The 20,000-nt window shown below is 31.8% G+C and overlaps 2 protein-coding genes across 2 annotated transcripts in view; one reads left to right on the forward strand and one right to left on the reverse strand.

The window, feature by feature from the left end:
- The window catches only part of LOC137639435 (uncharacterized), a 36,142-nt gene extending 32,537 nt beyond the window's left edge, over positions 1-3,605 (reverse strand). Inside the window, exon 1 of the mRNA XM_068371709.1 lies at positions 3,532-3,605. Coding sequence (XP_068227810.1) covers positions 3,532-3,605 — 74 coding nt within the window. The remainder of the gene's footprint in view (positions 1-3,531) is intronic.
- A 1,237-nt stretch (positions 3,606-4,842) lies between these two features.
- Positions 4,843-20,000, forward strand: part of LOC137639436 (uncharacterized) — a 90,833-nt gene continuing 75,675 nt past the window's right edge. Inside the window, exon 1 of the mRNA XM_068371710.1 lies at positions 4,843-4,891. Within this exon, the coding sequence (XP_068227811.1) occupies positions 4,843-4,891 (49 nt within the window). The remainder of the gene's footprint in view (positions 4,892-20,000) is intronic.

Raw genomic sequence — 20,000 nt, forward strand, 5'->3', positions numbered from 1 at the left:
TACGGTCGGTTGAATTTTACTGAAATATGGCGGAGATCATTATATTTTAACGGAGAAAATGACAGAGATTTCCCTCAATAAACGATTATTGAAAATTCTCGACTATAATGCTTGATAGAATGATTAATATTCTGTATTTTGAACATGGATAGAAAAATTCTAGAATGCCTCTCTCTCTCTCTCTCTCTCTCTCTCTCCGTGATGCCAGATAATTACCAATCATTCTCTCTCTCTCTCTCTCTCTCTCTCTCTCTCCGTGATGCCAGATAATTACCAATCTCTCTCTCTCTCTCTCTCTCTCTCTCTCTCTCCGTGATGCCAGATAATTAACAATCCTCTCTCTCTCTCTCTCTCTCTCTCTCTCTCTGATGCCAGATAATTACCAGTGATTCTCTCTCTCTCTCTCTCTCTCTCTCTCTCTCTCTCTCTTTCTCTGATGCTAGAAGATTATCAATCATCTCTCTCTCTCTCTCTCTCTCTCTCTCTCTCTCTGATGCTAGATGATTATCAATCATTCTCTCTCTCTCTCTCTCTCTCTCTCTCTCTCTCTCTCTCTCATACACGACACACGCACTCATCAGTTTTTATTTCATTAGAATATTATTTTAGACGAAATGACTCATACCTGCATTGACACGACCGGAGTTCAGAAACTTGACATAAATTGGGTGAATTATGAAGGAAATTACTGTCAATAAGCAGAAGTTTTCAACTTTTGGGCTCCTCAATGTTTAAACTGTGAACGTTGCAAAGTTGCTCTTTCAATTTCATTTACATTTTGTTATGGTGGCCGAGTGGTAGCGTCCTTGCTTGGTGGTTGCCAGACTGGGGTTCGAGAGTAGCTCAAACTAGTTAAGTTCCTCTGGTTGCTGCAACCTCACCATCCTCGTGAGCTAAGGATTGGGGGATTTGGGAGAGTGTATTGATCCATCTGCTGAATCATCAGCAGCCATTGTCTGGCTCTCCTTGGTCCTAGCATGGATGGAGAGGGGCATGGGCATTGATCATATTTGATATGGTTAGTCTCTAGGGCATTGTCCTGCTTGGTAAGGCAATGTCAGTGTCCCTTACTTGTGAGCTAAGGATGTGGGGTTTGGGAAAGCCTGTTGGTCTATCTGCTGAGTCATCAGCAGCCCTTACCTGGCTCTCCTTGGTCCTAGCATGGATGGAGAGGGGACTTTGGCGCTGATCATATTTGATATGGTTAGTCTCTAGGGCATTGTTCTGCTTGATAGGGCAATGTCGCAGTCCCTTTTTTGTGAGCTAAGGATGTGGGCTTTGGGAGAGCCTATAGGTCTATCTGCTGAGTCATCAGCAGCCATTACCTGGCTCTCCTTGGCCCTAGCTTGGATGGAAAGGGGGCTTGGGCGCTGATCATATATAATATGGTTAGTCTCTAGGGTATTGTCCTGCTTGAAAAGGCAATGTCACCGTCCCTTGCTTTTGACATTCTTGAGCGACCTTTAAACCTTTATGTACATTTACCAATGAGGGTTTTAAACGTTGTTGGTCTTAATTTAACAATTTATTTTGAGAAAACTAGAGAAAAAAATATCCTTTGTTCTATTTTTTCTACGCTGAGATTTGCTCCAAGCCTTTATTCATTTAAGCGTATGCAACCAGTCAAAAAACTAAAATATCTAGGTATGTGCAGACACGTACACGTACCCCCTCCCCCCACCTTCTCACAAGGGTGTGACTACTTCCTCTCCCCCTGAGCGTGACAGAAAAGATGTAATAAAAAAAATATATATATATATATATATATATATATATATATATATATATATTTAGATACTTGATCTTTATTAAGATATGAGAGATCTGTGTTATATTTTTATTCATAACTTAACATTCACAATTCACTTAGAAAGATGGTATATTTTAAAGATTAACATTGAGGTACTTCCTTTGGCGCTTGTATTATTAAAAATCAAATTAAATGTAATATTGTGACAAGGTAAATCTCTTGTAAATATACATATTTTTTTATTTTTTTTTGAGTTAATGCCTAGTTAATGCAGTACACTTTCCTCTAGACGTATTTACTTTTCGAGATTAATTTATGTTTATGGGAAAAATACATTGCATTTTTATTAGACATTTAAACAGGTACATTAGTTTATTACACGGTAAAATAAAACCTTTATCAACTGATCCCTTATCCTTACAAACCGTCTTTTCATATTGCAAGTTCGTTTAATCAAGTCATTAGAGTAAATTAAAAAAAAAAAATATCTAAGCCTAATCTTGATCTCTCGTCTTACGAGAGTTTTAAATATATACAGTAATTTCATTCCTCCTTAGGCCTACTGGGGTCTCTCTCTCTCTCTTTATTGTGATTCGCGGCGAAGGATTTGCGTTTTGGTGTGGAAGAATTAAGCCCTCAGGATTGGAATCCTTAATCACTTTGATTCCGAAATTACATAAATTAGAATACATGGCGGAGCAAGTTTCTTCGGCTTCGCTCTCGAAGATCGATTTTGGATTTCGAGGGAGTGTTCCTGGGAGGACCCTGGTTGCGTGAGGTGCTTATAAACGTATTGTTATTATTATTATTATTATTATTATTATTATTATTATTATTATTTTTATTATCATTATTGTTGTTGTTGTTGTTGTTGTTAGTTAGTTAGTTAGTTAGTTAGTTGTTATTATTGTTATGAAAATTATTATTACTATTATTATTATGATTTTTATTGTTATTGTTGTTGTTATTATTATTATTATTATTATTATTATTATTATTTTTGTTAGCTAAGCTAAAACCCTATTATTTATTATTATTATTATTATTATTATTATTATTAGTATTAGTATTATTATTATTATTAGTCAAGTTACAACCCTAGATTGAAAAGCAAGATGCTATAAGTCCAAGGGCTCCAACAGGGAAAAATAGCTCGGTGAGGAAAGGAAATGAGGAAATTATTATTATTATTATTATTATTATTATTATTATTATTATTATTATTATTAGCTAAGCTACAACCCCAGTTGAAAAAGAAGGGTGCTATAAATTCAAGGGCTCCAACAATGAAAAATAGCCCGGTGAGGAAAAGAAAAGGGAATGAGGAAATTATTATTATTATTATTATTATTATTTTATTATTATTATTATTATTGTTATTTTATTATTTTATCATTATCATTATCATTATTGTTATTAGCTAAGCTACAACCCTAGTTGAAAAAGCAGGATGCTTTAAGCTCAAGGGCTCCAACACGGAAAAATAGCCCGGTGAGGAAAAGAAAGGAAATAGTCATTATTTATTTAGCGATTTAGATGTACCGTATGTTTAAGTACATATTCCTTACTTAACGTACTGAAAATGTTCAAAGGTATTCAAGTGTACAAAAAAGAAAAAAAAATATTTATAAAGAAAAAATATGGCTGATACTTCAGCTGTGTAAACAACTGGATGATGATGCGTGATTTGAAGGTTATTTCAAATAGAGGACTGAGGAACAGTAAGGTATTCAAAATATGGTATCTTACCTATTGTGGTGGTCTATTGGAAACGTTCCTACCTGGTGATCTCCGGTCTGGGGTTCGAGTCTCGCTCCAGCTCGATATTTTCTTGTAGTGTCTGCAAACTCACCATCCTTGTGAGCTAAGGATGGGAGGTTTGAGGGAGCCTATCGGTCTATCTGCTGAGTAATCAGCAGCCATTGCCATGGCCTCCCTGGTCCTAGCTTGGGTGGAAAGGGGGCTTGGGCGCTGATCATATGCATATTTGTTCAGTCTCTAGGGCATTGCCACTGTCCCTTGCCTCTGTCATTCATGAGTTGCCTTTAAACCTTTAAACTTAGAAACAATATTTCATTGTCTTTCTACAATAGCTCGGAAAGCAATTATTGGAAGTCTCCACACATTAAGTAGAAGAAATTATAGCAGAGTCATGCTGTATGTAAAGCTATCAGAACGTATAATTATTATTTTTATTAATATATTTTTGTTTACTTTTTCTATATGTAAATATTCATTTTCTTTATAATTTCCTAAAGAAAAAACTAGTATATCACATTAATAAAACCAACACGAAATATTTTTTTGCTCTTCAATGGAATAAGAAAATATAGAATGTATTTACTTACCAAGTCTCTAAACATCTTTGCTTGTTACACAACGATAATTCCCTATGAGTAATAATTCAAATGATATATCATTAGAAGGAGGAAAGTCTGTTATAGTTACTCCTATTATTTAGATCTTTTCTAATTGGTTCAGTTTTCGGAAAACGAAGGTTATGCAATAGTAGCTTCTGCATCAATTTTATTACTTATTGCCATTTTACCCCATTAGTTCATTATAACTTTATATAGTCATCATTATTTCATTTTGTAACTCTTTAGGTTTCAACACAATAAGATTTTGAAAACTCATATAGCCATCATTACAATTTTTTTTTCAAACACAATGTTTAAGATTTTGTAAATTTATGTAGCTATCTTTATATATATATATATATATATATATATATATATACTTTTTTTCAATACCTTAGGTTTCAACACAATACATAAGATTTTGAAAATTAATATATTATATAATAAGTATATTATATATATATATATATATATTATATATTTATATATATATATATATATATATATATATATATATATATATATATATATATATATATATTTGTAATTCCTTAGGTTTTAACGCAATACATGAAGATTTTGAAATATTGTAAGCTTGTTTCAAACCATCCTAATAATACATTCTGATACGTTTGGCTATTATCGGCACGTGTGTTTAACGAGATGAAATTGATCCTGCACTAACCATTATTTGATGTCATGGAACGAACATACGCTATAGGGGTCTAAGCGATGTCAGGCAGGGCAGCCGATCGGGACTACGGTCTACCCGAAAGACAAAGTAAAGCCCTTCAAAAAGAAGGCAATTGTGCTTGGCCCATACAAATGGGGGAAATGTACGTTAATAGAAGAAGAAGAATCATATATATAATAGATTTTTTATATGATAGTGCTTACGTTTCTGGTGGAGTAGAAAATTAACAATGAAATATACAAGAAAACATATTCAATAAAGGGTAGATCATGGTTAAACTGATTTACTTAAAAGGCAAGTATGTTATAAGAAAAAAGTAACGGTTTTACGGTTATGTTCCCATTTATTATTATTATTATTATTATTATTATTATTGTTGTTGTTGTTGCTGTCTAACTAAACTCGTTAAATTATAAACAGATTCTTAAACTTTTGGAATCTAACTAAACTCACTATGCTATAAACAGATTCTTAAACTTTTGGAATCTGTTTAACTAAACTCACTTATGGAATCTAACTAAACTCACTTATGGAATCTAACTAAACTCACAATGTTAAAAACAGACTGTTAAACTTTTTGAATCTGTTTAACTAAACTCACTTTGGAATCTGTTTAACTAAACTATCTTTTGGAATCTGATTGTTTAAACTTAGTATGTTATAAACAGAATCTGAAACTTTTGGAATCTGTTTAACTAAACTCATCTTTGGAATCTGTTTAACCAAACTATCTTTTGGAATCTGATTGTCTAAACTCACTATGTTATAAACAGATTCTTAAACTTTTGTAATCTGTTTAACTAAACTCACCTTTGGAATCTGTTTAACTAAACTATCTTTTGGAATCTGATTATCTAAACTCGGTATGTTATGAACAGATTCTTTAACTTTTGGAATCTGTTTAACTAAACTCACCTTTGGAATCTGTTTAACTAAACTACAGTATCATCTGGAATCAGATTATCTAAACTCACTATGTTATAAACAGATTCTTAAACTTTTGTAATCTGTTTAACTAAACTCACTTTTGGAATCTGTTTAACTAAACTCACTATGTTATAAACAAATTCTGAAACTTTTGGATTCTGTAACTAAACTCATCTTTGGAATCTGTTTAACTAAACTATCTTTTAGAATCTAACTAAACTCACTATGTTATAAACAGATTCTTAAACTTTTGCAATCTTTAACTAAACTCACTTTTGGAATCTGTTTAACTAAACTCACTGTGCTATAAACAGATTCTTAAACTTTAGGAATATTTAACTAAACTCACTTTTGGAATCTGTTTAACTAAACTCACTGTGCTATAAAAAGATTCTTAAACTTTTGGAATCTTTAACTAAACTCACTTTTAAAATCTAACTAAACTCACTATGTTATAAAGAGATTCTTGAACTATAGGAAGCTCTATGTATTTTTATACTTTAATCCCTCTCAAATGCGGATAGTAACACAATACTTGAATTCATTAGAATTCCAGCTAAAGGTCATGCGTAGGCAGCGTTGCATATTGGCCCCGATGTCAAAGGGTCGTTAACTAATAATGAAAACCTTTGAATCGTGGAACGCTGATGACATCCGGGTGGATAAACCCTGAAATATATCTGAATGTTCTTGTTTATGAAATTCGGAAATGCGTTTTGTTGTGTTTCATGCAATTTAAAGGGTATGGCTCTCGATTTTAGGAGGAGGAAAAATACAATATTGTGTAAGATGTGAGTGTAAGACTCTGAAAAATTCAATATTGTGTAAGATGTAAGTGTAGGTTTCTCGATTATAGAAGGAGGAAAAATTCTATATTGTGTAAGATGTAAGTGTAGGTTTCTCGATTATAGAAGGAGGAAAAATTCTATATTGTGTAAGATGTAAGTGTAGGTTTCTCGATTATAGTATGAGGAAAAACTCAATATTGGGTAATGTGTGAGTGTAAGTCTCTCGATTATGGAATGAGGAAAAATTCTATATTGTGTAATTAATGAATGTAAGTCTCCAGATTTTAAAATGATGAAAAATTCAATATTTTGTAAGAAATGAGTGTAAGTCTCTCGATTTTAGAATGATGAAAAATTCAATATTGTGTAATGTGTAAGTGTAAGTCTCTCGATTATAGATTGATGAAAAATTCAATATTGTGTAAGATATGCCAGGATATTCACTATGAATGTTAGCTATTGGAAATATCCTTGATGAGATATATCATTTTCTTGTGATCCACCACAGTCCTGGTGAACGTAATAAGAGGGAGAGTGAAAGAAAAATTTTGTAGATAAACATATTTACAATACAAAGGTTTTACTTGGGCGAATTATGCATCGGTTTTTTTTTATTTTATTTTTTTTATTTTTTATTTTTTTTTTTTGTCCGGAGGTCATTACTTATTTCCAACTGAGAAATAGATTATTAAAGCTGCCAATCTTCCATTAACGAAATACACTATTTGTATATACGCAAGGCTCTTTGATGTGTCCCTTCGGCCCGAAGTGGATGGTGCCGTCAGTACTCCTCTTGCGGTGCAGTGTAGGTATTATTTAAGGGTGTTTGCAACTTTCCTTGGACCCCTAGCTGCACTTACACTATATCCCTCTGCTTTATCTCAGTTCTTGCTTCCTTACTTCCATCTGGTTGTCCAACCTCTTTTATTTTATAGTGTAATTAGATTCACCTGGCCGTTGAATGGGCTTAAGGCCCCAGCGCCGGTTTATGATATAGCACAAATCAATAATCCTACCAGCGCCCACTTTTTGGCCTTTTAAATGTGAAACAATTATTAATATTATTTTTTATTAATTGTTATTATTATTATTATTATTATTGTCGTTGGCTTTGTTGTTGTTGTTGTTGTTGTTATTATTATTATTATTATTATTATTATTATTATTATTATTATTATTATTTATTATCATTATTATTATTATTATTATAATTATTATTATTATTCAGGATGGGCAAATATTCATAACAGACCATCTCAAAAGGCCATTAATTGTTAAATAAGTTATCAAGAAAATCTCAAGTGAGAAAGCAAATGTGAGTAATTAAAAATCAGTAAATGAAGGTAGATAAAAACTAATAATTGCTCAAATTCTCGATTTCTTAATGCACATTAAAGACATCATTGAAGGTTCCTTGTTGAAATTAAGCTTATATTTAAACTGTAGATCTCCACTTAACAAACACTCATAATTAACGTTTAGCCGTAATGGTTGAACAAAGACGTGATATATGTGACTTTAAAAGATTCAGTAACCTACAGCAATTAATGAGGGGAAGCTCGGTCTAAAATAGGCTAATTAAAACATGCTTCGCTTTGCTGGAGTTTGGTCACTTACTCAACTGTGATAACAACATTTACCGTTAAGGTTTGCAGCCATTAACTTTTCGAGGGAAAGGTTGATATTCTATTGAATATATAGGTTTTTTTTTTTATTTTTTTTTTTTTTTCTCTGTGATGTCGTATTGGGACTGCCTGGTGACCTACTGGACCGTGGACCGGGGTTCGAGTCCCGTTCGATCTCGGTAGCTTCTTGTAGTATTTACAACTTCATCCTAGTGAGTTAAGGATGGATTCTTTAGCAGAGCCAATAGGTCTACCTGCCGAGTCATCAGTAGTCATTGCCTGGTCCTCCCTGTTCTTAGCTTGGATGGAAAGAGGGCTTGAACGCTGATAATATATACAGTATATATATATGTATATATATATATATATGTATATATATATATGTATATATATATATGTATATATATATATATATATATATATATATATATATATACAGTTTTATATATATATATATATATAGTTTTATGTATCTACATATATTATATATATATATATATATATATATATATTAAACATAATTATATATGATCAGTCCCTACGGCCTTATCCTGCTATCTACGACGTTGTCACTTTCCTATGTCTCTGGAATTAATGTGTGACCTTTTAAACCTTTGAACGAGCCAGTGCCACTTATGTGAAAGTCTCAAGTCTTGGTACCTAGACTTTCAGAATCTTCCACAGTTGTATCGTCTGAATACTGTATTGTTAGGTTTTACGATCCAATAATTTTGCCAATAAACGTTAGTAATCAAAAGCCCAGAAACATTACTTTGTGTATCATATTGTAGATGTTGAGAAATCTTCACGTATTTATTGAAAAATGTAATGTGGATGTACAGTAACTCTCTTAATCGAAGTTCCATATATATATATATATATATATATATGTGTGTGTATATATATATATATATATATATATATATATATACATATACAGTATATATAATAATTATAATGATAATAGTAATAATAATATTAATAATAGTAATAAATATATATGTATATAAATAAATAATTATATATATATGAATATATAGATATAGATATAGATATAGATATATATATATATATATGTATATTTATATGGATGTATATGTATGTGTATGTATATATGTATATATATATATATATATATATATATATATATATATATGTATGTGTGTATATATATATATATATATATATATATATATATATATATATATATATATATAAAACTTATTGCTCTCAGAGGACATGTTTCTCTATCAGTCTTCCTCTTGAGCTCTTGTGCCTACTTGTATCTTGAGGGGACACTAAAATGAAATATGAATGGGGCGTAACACTTGTCCCCCCGGGCGAGTTCCTGATAGGGAATAGTTACTTGGAATGTTAAGTATCATCGACTTCAAGAATTCTTTCTACTTAAGGCGTGTAATTTCACGCATTGCTGTTACTGTTCTTAAAATACTTTTTTTTTTTATTGTTTATTACCCTTCTTGTATTTTATTTATTTCCTTGATTCCTTTCCGCACTGAGCGTTTTCTTCGTGTTGGAGCGCTTGGGCTTATAGCATCTTGCTTTTCCAACTAGTTTCAGATTAGCTACTACTACTACTACTACTACTACTACTACTACTGCTGCTGCTACTACTACTACTACTACTACTAATAATAATAATAATAATAATAATAATAATTTAATAATAATAATAATAATAATATTAATGATGATGATGATGATGATGTACTACAACTACTACTACTACTACTAATAAAAATAATAATGATAATAATAATAATAATATTAATGATGATGGTAATGATGATAATAATAACAATAATAATAATAATAATAATATTAATAATAATATTAAAATTATTAATAAAAATAATAAAATACTTCCGATATTTCCACTACTACTACTACTACTACTACTACTACTACTACTACTACTACTACTACTACTATTCATCATCATCATCATCATCATCATCATCCAGTATTCCTTTTAGTGCTTGTTCATAAAGCTCAATAATATAAGTAATTTAATCCCTTATTGGTGTTCTTGTTTACATTCTACCTGATATCAAATAACATCACCTAACCAGACAATGAAATTTGTTCAATAAACGTTCAGGTGTGACCAGAAGTAGATAAATCCTTCAAATCCTTCGTAATGTATGTTCAGTATTGGGAGATTTATTTGTGGTATCCTGATCAGTTATTCACGGGGTGTCCTCCTCCTGCCGGGAGAGTTCCTTCTTATCGAGGGAACTTTTAGTGCCATCCTGAGGGTATGGACATAGCGAAGGCTGGCACCCACGATATGGCTGTGCCGTCCTCCATATTAAGAGAGTCTTATTTGTCAAATGGGGAATGCGAATGTTCAAAGATTATATACAGATATTGAACCTTAAATCGAGGGTTTTTTTTTTCCATAAGGTTCTAAATCTAAAAGTGATTAACATAAACCAGTAAATTTAAACTAAGGTTGTATTTTAGTTTAATTTGATATAGGTAATTTGATATATGCTTTTTTTCTTTATTAATTTTTTATTGATTGGGGAATACGAATGTTCAAAGATTGTGTAGATGTTAAACCTTAAATCGAGAAATTTCGGGAAAATTTGATTACTTTAGTGTTTTATAATATTTGATTATAAAGTTATATATCCAAAAGTGATTAACATTCATCCAATAGATTTAAACTAAGGTTGTATTTTAGTATAAGTTGTTTCTTATTTTTTTTCCTATATCCATTTATTTATTGAATGGGATATTAAACCTTAAATCAAGAGATTTCTGGAAAATTTTATTTCTTTAGTGTTTGGTAATGTTTGCTCATAATCGGGTAGTTGAATCATTAGAACTTCAAAAGTTCAAAGTTCCAGCGAATGTCTTTATAAGTCTTTTCATAGTTATATATGAATTATCCGTTTTAATGTTATTAATGTTTTTCAAAATATTTTTATTTCAATTTTTCATTCCTTCTTATATCGCTTATGTATTTCCTTGTTAACTTTCCCCACTGGGCTATTTTTCCCCGTTGGAGCACAAGGGCTTATAACATCTTGCTTTTCCAACTACGGTTGTAGCTTACCTAGTAGTAATAATAATAATAATTATATATCTAAAAGTGAATAATATTCATCTTATATATTTAAACTAAGGTTGTATTTTAGTGTAATTTGATATACGTATGTCAGTTTTTTATTTATGCTTTTTTTTCTATATTAAATTATTTATTGAATGTGGAATGCGAATGTTGAAAGATTATGTGCAGATATTAAACCTTAATTCGAGAGATATTTCGGGAAAATTTTATTTTTTAGGGTTTGGTAAAGTTTGTTCATAAGGTTATATATCTAAAAGTTATTAACAGCAGCCAATAGATTTAAACTAGGGTTGTATTTTACTATAAGTTGAAACAATTATGTCAGTTTTATATTTTTATTTTTTCTAGATCCATTTACGAGATTTACTGAATGGGGAATGCTAATGTTCAAAGCTTATGTACACATAATAAACCTTAAATTGAGATGAATATTTATTTATTTATTTATTTATTTATTTATTTATTTATTTATTTTTTTTTTTTTTTTTGTTAATTTTTATTCATAAGGTTATATATCTAAAATGATTAACGTAAAAAAAATTGATTTAAACTAAGGTTGTATTTTACTATAAGTCGGAACAGTTATGTCAGTTTTATATTTTAATTTTTTTTCTATATCCATATACGAAATTTGCTGAATAGGAATACGAATATTCAAATCTTGTGCAGATGATAAACCTTAAATCGAGATGAATATTTATGATTTTTATTTTCCAGTGTTTAGTAATGTTTGTTAATAAGGTTATATATCTGAAAATTATTAATATTAACCCATCAATTTAAAGTAAGGCTGTATTTTGTCATAAGTTGGGACAGTTATGTTTTATGTTTTAACTTTTTTTATATATCCTTTTATCTTTTAGCATTTGGATTTATTTTCATTCATTTTCATTTATTTTTCAAAGCAGTATCTTGCAATTACGTCTCGTTAACATCCTAGTTGAAAAACATTTCACTAGCATCAGGAAGACTAGACGTTCATCTTAAGAAGTCTGTTGGTTATGCGCTGTGAATATTTAGTTTATCGACCGCAACAATAAATCTTTCACCTGTGGTTAGATAAGTAATCTCTTCCTTATTCTCATCTATACATGACTTGAATAAGAAATTCCTTTAAGAAATTTACTTTTATTGTTATTACCTCCGCCAAGGAGGTTATATTTGTACCTGCGTTTATTTATTTATTTTTGTATTTATTTATTTGTCTGTTAGCAGTATTAACGCCAAAACATCTTAGCAGATTTTACCAAATTTTAACAACAGATACTGTTGGTAGTACGCTCCGGAAGAACCCATTGAATTTAGGTGATGATCCAAATAAAAATCGTGATTCTGGTGATTATTGGTGTTCTTATACAATACATTCATATACGGTCAACATATGAAAAATGGAAAGCTTGGTCCGTAGACTTAAGTAAAATTTTGGCAAGCTTCATTGGCGGAGGTCTGCTATCTCTGATTGCTCTTTCTACCTGTACTAAAGTATCTTCATTGGCGGAGATCTGCCATCTCTGATTTCTCTTTCTACCTGTACTAAAGTATTTTAGTTAGTTCATTTACTTGCTCTTCCATCCTCGTAAGATTGTCCCTACGGAATGAGGATTAAAAGGAGTTAAGGAAAAGAGATTTGATGGAAAAGATCAAAAGCGAATTACGGTTTTTTTTTTTTTTTTTTTTTTTTTTTTTTTTTTTTTGAAAGTAAGTTTTTTAACAAAAGCTCGAAATCAGCCGCATGATTCCTAAATCAGATTTATGAATCACAGTAGCCGATAGCCTAACATAACATTATTTAAAAGGACGCTACGTTTTAAAGTATTTCTATATTAATTGAAATAAAGACTTCCAGACGGGTAATTTCCAGATGCTACTCTAGTAAAAGAGAAAATTTAGTTTTTGTAATATGCCTACAATATCTCTAGATCATCAATTGATTTTATTATTGGCAGCAATAATAGAACAGTCTTATTAGAAAGATCTTTTTCTAAACCACAATTATAAAATTTTGACTGGCTACGCCCATCGATCTGCAGATCCTCTTCCACGGCGACAATATAGATCATCGATTAATTTCCTTTTGCCAGTAGTAATAGAACAGTCTTATTGGAAAGACATTTTTCTAACACCACAATTACTAGATTTTAAGTGTCTTCGCCGATCAATATGCAGAAGAGACAATATCTCCAGATGATCGATTAATTTAATTTTGCCAGTAGTAGTAGAACAGTCTTATTGGAAAGACCTTTTCCTAACACCACAATGATCAAATTTTGAGTGGCTTCGCCCATTGATTTGTAGACTCCCTTCTACTGCGGCAATATTTCTTGACCATCGATCTATTTTATTTTACCAGTAGTAATAGAATAGTCTTATTGGAAACTTCTCTCTAAGACTACAATTATCAAATTTTGACTGCTTCGCCCATGGATCTACATACATCTTCGACGGCGACAATATATCTAAATCGTTAATTGATTTTTCAATCTGCCAGTAGAAATAAAGTCTTATTTGAAAAGACCTTTCCTATGACTACAATTATCAAATTTTGAGTGGCTTCGCCGACCGATCCAGGATTAATAGAGTACATTATTAATCCTGAATCGATCTACAGATTCCCTTCGTCGTCGGAGAAATCTAAGACCGAAAAACCACGCCCGAACACTCCCGACAAAAAGGAACAAATCTCAGAAAAGAAAAAGGAAAAAAAAAAAACTTCCCCACAATTATCAAATTTTGAGTGGCTTCGACGACCAATCCAAGATTAATAGAGCACATTATTAATCCTGAATCGATCTACAGATTCCCTTCGTCGTCGGAGAAAACCAGGACCGACAAACCACGCGCGAACACTCCCGACAAAAAGGAACAAATCTCAGAAAAGAAAAAGGAAAAAAAGGAAAAAAAAAAAACTTCCTGATGATTGCCCATACATTTGGGGGGCCTCTATTGTTTGCTGGAGCGGATCCGGACCTCTTTTCTCTTCTCTTTCTTTTCCTCTCCCCCCCCCCAAGACATGTTTTATGGCACCATTATCATTAATCTTTACCATAGCTCCTTGCCATTAGGACTCCTATGGCCCGCAAGCGTCACCGGCTCGCCCGGAACTTAATGCATCCTTCGTTCCTCAAGGAGTTTTTAGGATGTTAACTTAAATCCATTATGTTGCTTTCTTAAATTATGGGACGCTTTAAAGGTTTAAAGGTCGTTCATGAATGGCAGAGGTAAGGGTCAGTGATATTGCCATAGCAAGCAGGACAATGCGCTAGAGACTGACCATATATGATCAGCGCCCAATCTTCCTCTCCACCCAAGCTAGGACCAAGGAGGATTAGGCAATAGCTGCTGTTGACCCAGCAGATAGACCTATAGTCTCCCCCAAACCCCCCAATCTTAGCTCACAAGGATGGTATGGTTGCAGACACTAATGGCACTAACGAGTCTGAGGGGGACTCGAACCCCCAACTGGCGAACACCAGGCAGAGACGTTACCAATCAGACCACGACAATTAAGTTTTATCTTTATTTAACGGAGGGATTTTATTCTGGGCTTTGTAGTTCTAAGACAACAAATCTAAAATCTAAGAAATAGACACAACATTTTAGACTGAATGAATGAATGATTGATGGAGAAAAGTACCCAATAATAAAAATAATGATAATAATAATGATAATAATAATAATGATAATAATAATAATAATGATGATTATTTTACTGATAATAATAATAATAATAATAACAATAATAATAATAGTAATAATAATAATAACAATAATAATAATAATAATAATAGTAATAATAATAATAATTTTGCTGATAATAATAATAATAATAATAATGATAATGATAATAATACGTGCAAATACTTTGCTTTTACCTACTAAAATATCTACGTAGAACTCACCATTAATTTACCCAGAATAATCAAGCCAGTTTACAGAAATATAAATACATGATATATTCTAAACCTTTCAAGTTGCAAGAAAAGTAATCTGCTCATTTTCATTATTTAATGCAAAGCACACAAACCCTTCCCTCCCCCCCCCCAAAAAAAAAAAAAACTATAAATATTTTATGTTTTGCATTTCCAGGAAACCGTGAACACGTCTATCTTCATAATGCTTTAAGAGGAATAAGAGGGTTTTTTCAGTTTGCAATTCAACAAAGTCTGATTATACTGTATGAAAAGATAATCCCTTGTTTTCTAAGCATAAACAACAACAGCAACAACGACAACAACAACAACAAAAATAAACTGAGAAACACTTAGTATCACTAAGATTATTCTGATACACCCAGGTTATCACAGATTTTTTTTTTTTTTTTTTTTTTTTTTTTTTTTTTTTGAATATTAGTCAGTTAATGAACAGACGAAACTATCTAGATACTGAGCAGCTGGACATTTCATTGATGAATAATGAAAAGGAAATGTCCATTTTACGAAAGAGTTTAAAAAAAAGAAAAAAAAATTGTAAATACGATAGGGCAATATAATTCCATCACATTTATCTGTACGAAAGCCATCTACTGTATATAATATATACTTTATTTCATTGTAGACAACGTTGCGTTGGAAATGGGTCTATAGAAAGTTCAACAGTTATGCAAATTTATGCATTTTGAGCGGTTGCAGCTCAGAACTGATGTGAATTGGTAAATCTTGGGTTATACTCCCAGCGAAATAGAATTGTCAACATCTAAAATAGATGTTGGGATCATAATCGAAGTTATAGTATATATATATTATATATATTTATATATATATATATGTATGTATGTATGTATGTATGTATGTATGTATGTATATATATATATATATATATATATATATATATATATATATATATATGTATGTATGTATGTATGTATGTATGTATGTATGTGTATATATATATATATATATATATATATGTATGTATGTATGTATGTATGTATGTATATATATATATATATATATATATATATATATGTATGTATATATATATATATATATATACTTATATATATATATATATATATATATATATATATATATATATATATATTTATGTATATATATATATATATATATATATATACTTTATATATATATATATATATATATATATACTTTATATATATATATATATATATATATATATATATATATTAAGTATATATATATATATATATATATACTTTATATATATATATATATATATATATTAAGTATATATATATATATATATATATATATATATATATATATACTTTATATATATATATATATATATATATATATATATATATATATACACATACACATATACACGTTAAGATGCCTCTGTTCTTTTTTTAATAGCCTAAGAGATATATTGAATCTTTGTACTGACAAAATTATCATACGTACTGCACAAGATGTTTAACTCAAGGGTTTACTTTCCTCTTGATAAGGGTAGAGGAGACACTCTAACTATGGCAAGCAGCTCTTCTAGGAGAAGGGCACTCCAAAATCAAACCATTGTTCTAGTCTTTGGTAGTACCATAGCCTCTGTACCATGGTCATCCAGTCTTCCATTGTCTTGGGTTAGAGTTCTCTTGCTTGAGGGTGCACTGTTTTGTAATCTCAGTGTTATCAGGTGTATCAGGACAGGGAAGATACTGTAAAAGATAGTCCAGATTATCGTTGTATGTGTAGGCAAAAAGAAAGTGAACCGTAACCTGAGAGCAGGATCCAATGTAGTACTGTTTGGCCAGTCAAAGAATCCCATAACTCTCTAGCGGCAGTATTTCAACGGGTGGCTGGTGCCCTGGCTAACTTATTACTACAATCATCAGATTGATACACACTTTCAAGTAATCAGTATAAATAATATATAATTGCCGTTTTGCAAGCCAACCTTCTCTCTCTCTCTCTCTCTCTCTCTCTCTCTCTCTCTCTCTCTCTCTCTCTCTCTCTCTCGTCGTTACTATCGTCATCGATCCATGTAAGAACACACACTCCTTTGTTCATTTGAGCTCTACTGTTGATAACGGTTGAGTTTCATCCAAAAGGTTGAGTGCATCCAAAAGGTTGAGTGCATCCGAAAGCAGAGGCTGCTGTGGTCTTTCGGAAGTCTGTTGCCTGACTATTTGTTCGCGGAGAAGAAATTGTATATTCCGTTTGGTGTTGGTAACAGCTGTGATATTACATCCTTTTGTCCTTTTGCCGTGCATTGACTGTTGTTTGTAGTATTCGGTTTACTGGCAAGTTACTATTAATGCTACTGCTATTAGTGCTGCTCGTACTATAACGGTGCAAATATTATTCTATGGTTAGGATTAGCACTGACAAAGTGAGAACTACAGAGAGAGAGAGAGAGAGAGAGAGAGAGAGAGAGAGATAAAAACTATTTAGTGGGTCGTAAGTTAAAAGCAAGAGTACATATATATAATTGTGTTAACTTGTCTTCCAAGCAATTTCACCCGTCTAAGTATTTGCCAGTGCAGGATATTTTGACTCGAAAATGGTAAATGTCAATTCTCTTAATGTTACGTTTTGGGGTACATAATCGTAACCAGCCCACCAGTGACTTGAATTGAAAAGATACTGAGAAGAGATAATGGGAATATTGAGCAATAGATGGCACTATAAAAAGTGGGAAATTCTGAACAATAGGTGTCCCTATAAAAAGAAAATTTTCAGCAATAGGTGGTCCCATGAAAAGAAAATGTGGAGCTATGGTGGCCGTATAAAAAGAAAATTTGGAGCAATAGGTGGTCCCATAAAAAGAAAATGTGGAGCTAAAGTGGCCGTATAAAAAGAAAATTTGGAGCAATAGGTGGCCCTATAAAAAGGAAAGTTGGAGCAATAGGTGGCCCTATAAAACATAAATTGGGAGGAATAATTGGCCTTATAAAAAGGAAATTTGGAGCATTAGGTGACCCTATAAAAAGGAAATTTGGATCATTAGGTGGCTCTATAAAAAGGAAATTTGGAGCATTAGGTGGCCCTATAAAAAGGAAATTTGGAGCATTAGGTGGCCCTATAAAAAGGAAATTTGGAGCATTAGGTGGCCCTATAAAAAGGAAATTTGGAGCATTAGGTGGCCCTATAAAAAGGAAATTTGGAGCATTAGGTGGCCCTATAAAAAGGAAATTTGGAGCATTAGGTGGCCCTATAAAAATTAAATTTGGAAGAATAATTGGCCTTATAATAAGGGAATTTGGAGCAATAGGTAGCCCTATGAAAATAAATTTTGAGCAATAGTTGGCCCTATAAAAAGGAAATTTGGAGCAGTAGGTGGCCCTATAAAATGAAAATTTGGAGCAATAGGTGGCCCTATAAAAAGGAAATATGGAGCAATAGGTGGCCCTATAAAAAGGAAAGTTGGAGCAATAGGTGGCCTTATAAAAAGGAAATTTAGAGCAATAGGTGGCCGTATAAAAAGGAAATTTAGAGCAATAGGTGGCCGTATAAAAAGGAAATTTGGAGCAATAGGTGGCCGTATAAAAAGAAAATTGGAGCAATAGGTGGCCGTATAAAAAGAAAATTTGGAGCAATAGGTTGTCTTATAAAAAGAGTATTTGGAGTAATAGGTGGCCATATAAAAAGGAAATTTGGAGCAATAGGAGGTCCTATAAAAAGAAAATTTGGAGCGGTAGGTTGCCCTATAAAAAGGAAATTTGGAGCAATAGGTAGCCCTATAAATAGAAGATTTGGAGCAATAGGTGGCCCTATAAAAGGAAATCTGGAGCAATAGGTGGCCCTATAAAAAGGAAATTTGGAGAGTTCTTTGATATACAGAAGTTGATGCTTTTTACTTCTTTAAGGGTCGTGGTGGCCTATTGGGAACGTCCATGCCTGGTGATTGCCAGATTAAGGTTCGAGTCCCGCTGAAACTCGTTAGTTTCTTTGGTCACTGCAACCTCAACATCCTCGTGAGCTAACGATGGTGCGTTTTTGAGCCCATAGGTCTACTTATTGTGTCAACAGCAGCCATTGCCTGGCCCTCACTGGTCCTAGCTTGGGTAGAAAGGGGACTTGGGCGCTGATCATATGTGTATAAGGTCAGTCTCTAGGGCTTTGTCGCAGTCCCTTGCCTCTGCCATTCATGAATGGCCTTTAAATCTTTAACGTGGAAAAATAGGTTTCTTAAGCAATTTATCCTAAATTCGATGTATGTACACACTTAGTATCTGCTTTATTTGTTATTATAAGGCGAGCATATGATATTGATTCTCAGATATAAGAAAATATTACAAGTATTCTTCAAAATTAAATATCAAATCCTAATTTGCTGCATGGTATGCCGATTTTAAGTGTCAAAAATAATACGGTGTCAATAATTATACGATGTCAATAATTATACGGTGTCAATAATAATACGGGGTAAAAAAATACGGTGTCAATAATAATACGGGGTAAAAAAATACGGTGTCAATATTACGGGGTAAAAAATACGGTGTCAATAATAATACGGGGTAAAAAAATACGGTGTCAATAATAATACGGTGCAGTTATTAAAAGTGATATAGTTTAAAAGGTCATTGGAGCAACGGACTAATACTAATTGAGATTCAAGATGAATTGTAATTATAGATTCATTTCAACTCGTAAATAAGGAAGAATAATGTCATGTCTTCTAAAATTGTAATAATCCTCAGTAGATTGCCTATAATATTTCCCTATTATTTTTTTGGACGGAACAATCGTTATTACTACTACTACTACTACTACTACTACTACTACTACTACTACTACTACTACTACTACTACTACTACTACTACTACTACTACTAC

This window comes from Palaemon carinicauda, chromosome 4 (assembly GCF_036898095.1).
Source record: "Palaemon carinicauda isolate YSFRI2023 chromosome 4, ASM3689809v2, whole genome shotgun sequence".
Classification (NCBI taxonomy): Eukaryota; Metazoa; Arthropoda; class Malacostraca; order Decapoda; family Palaemonidae; genus Palaemon; species Palaemon carinicauda.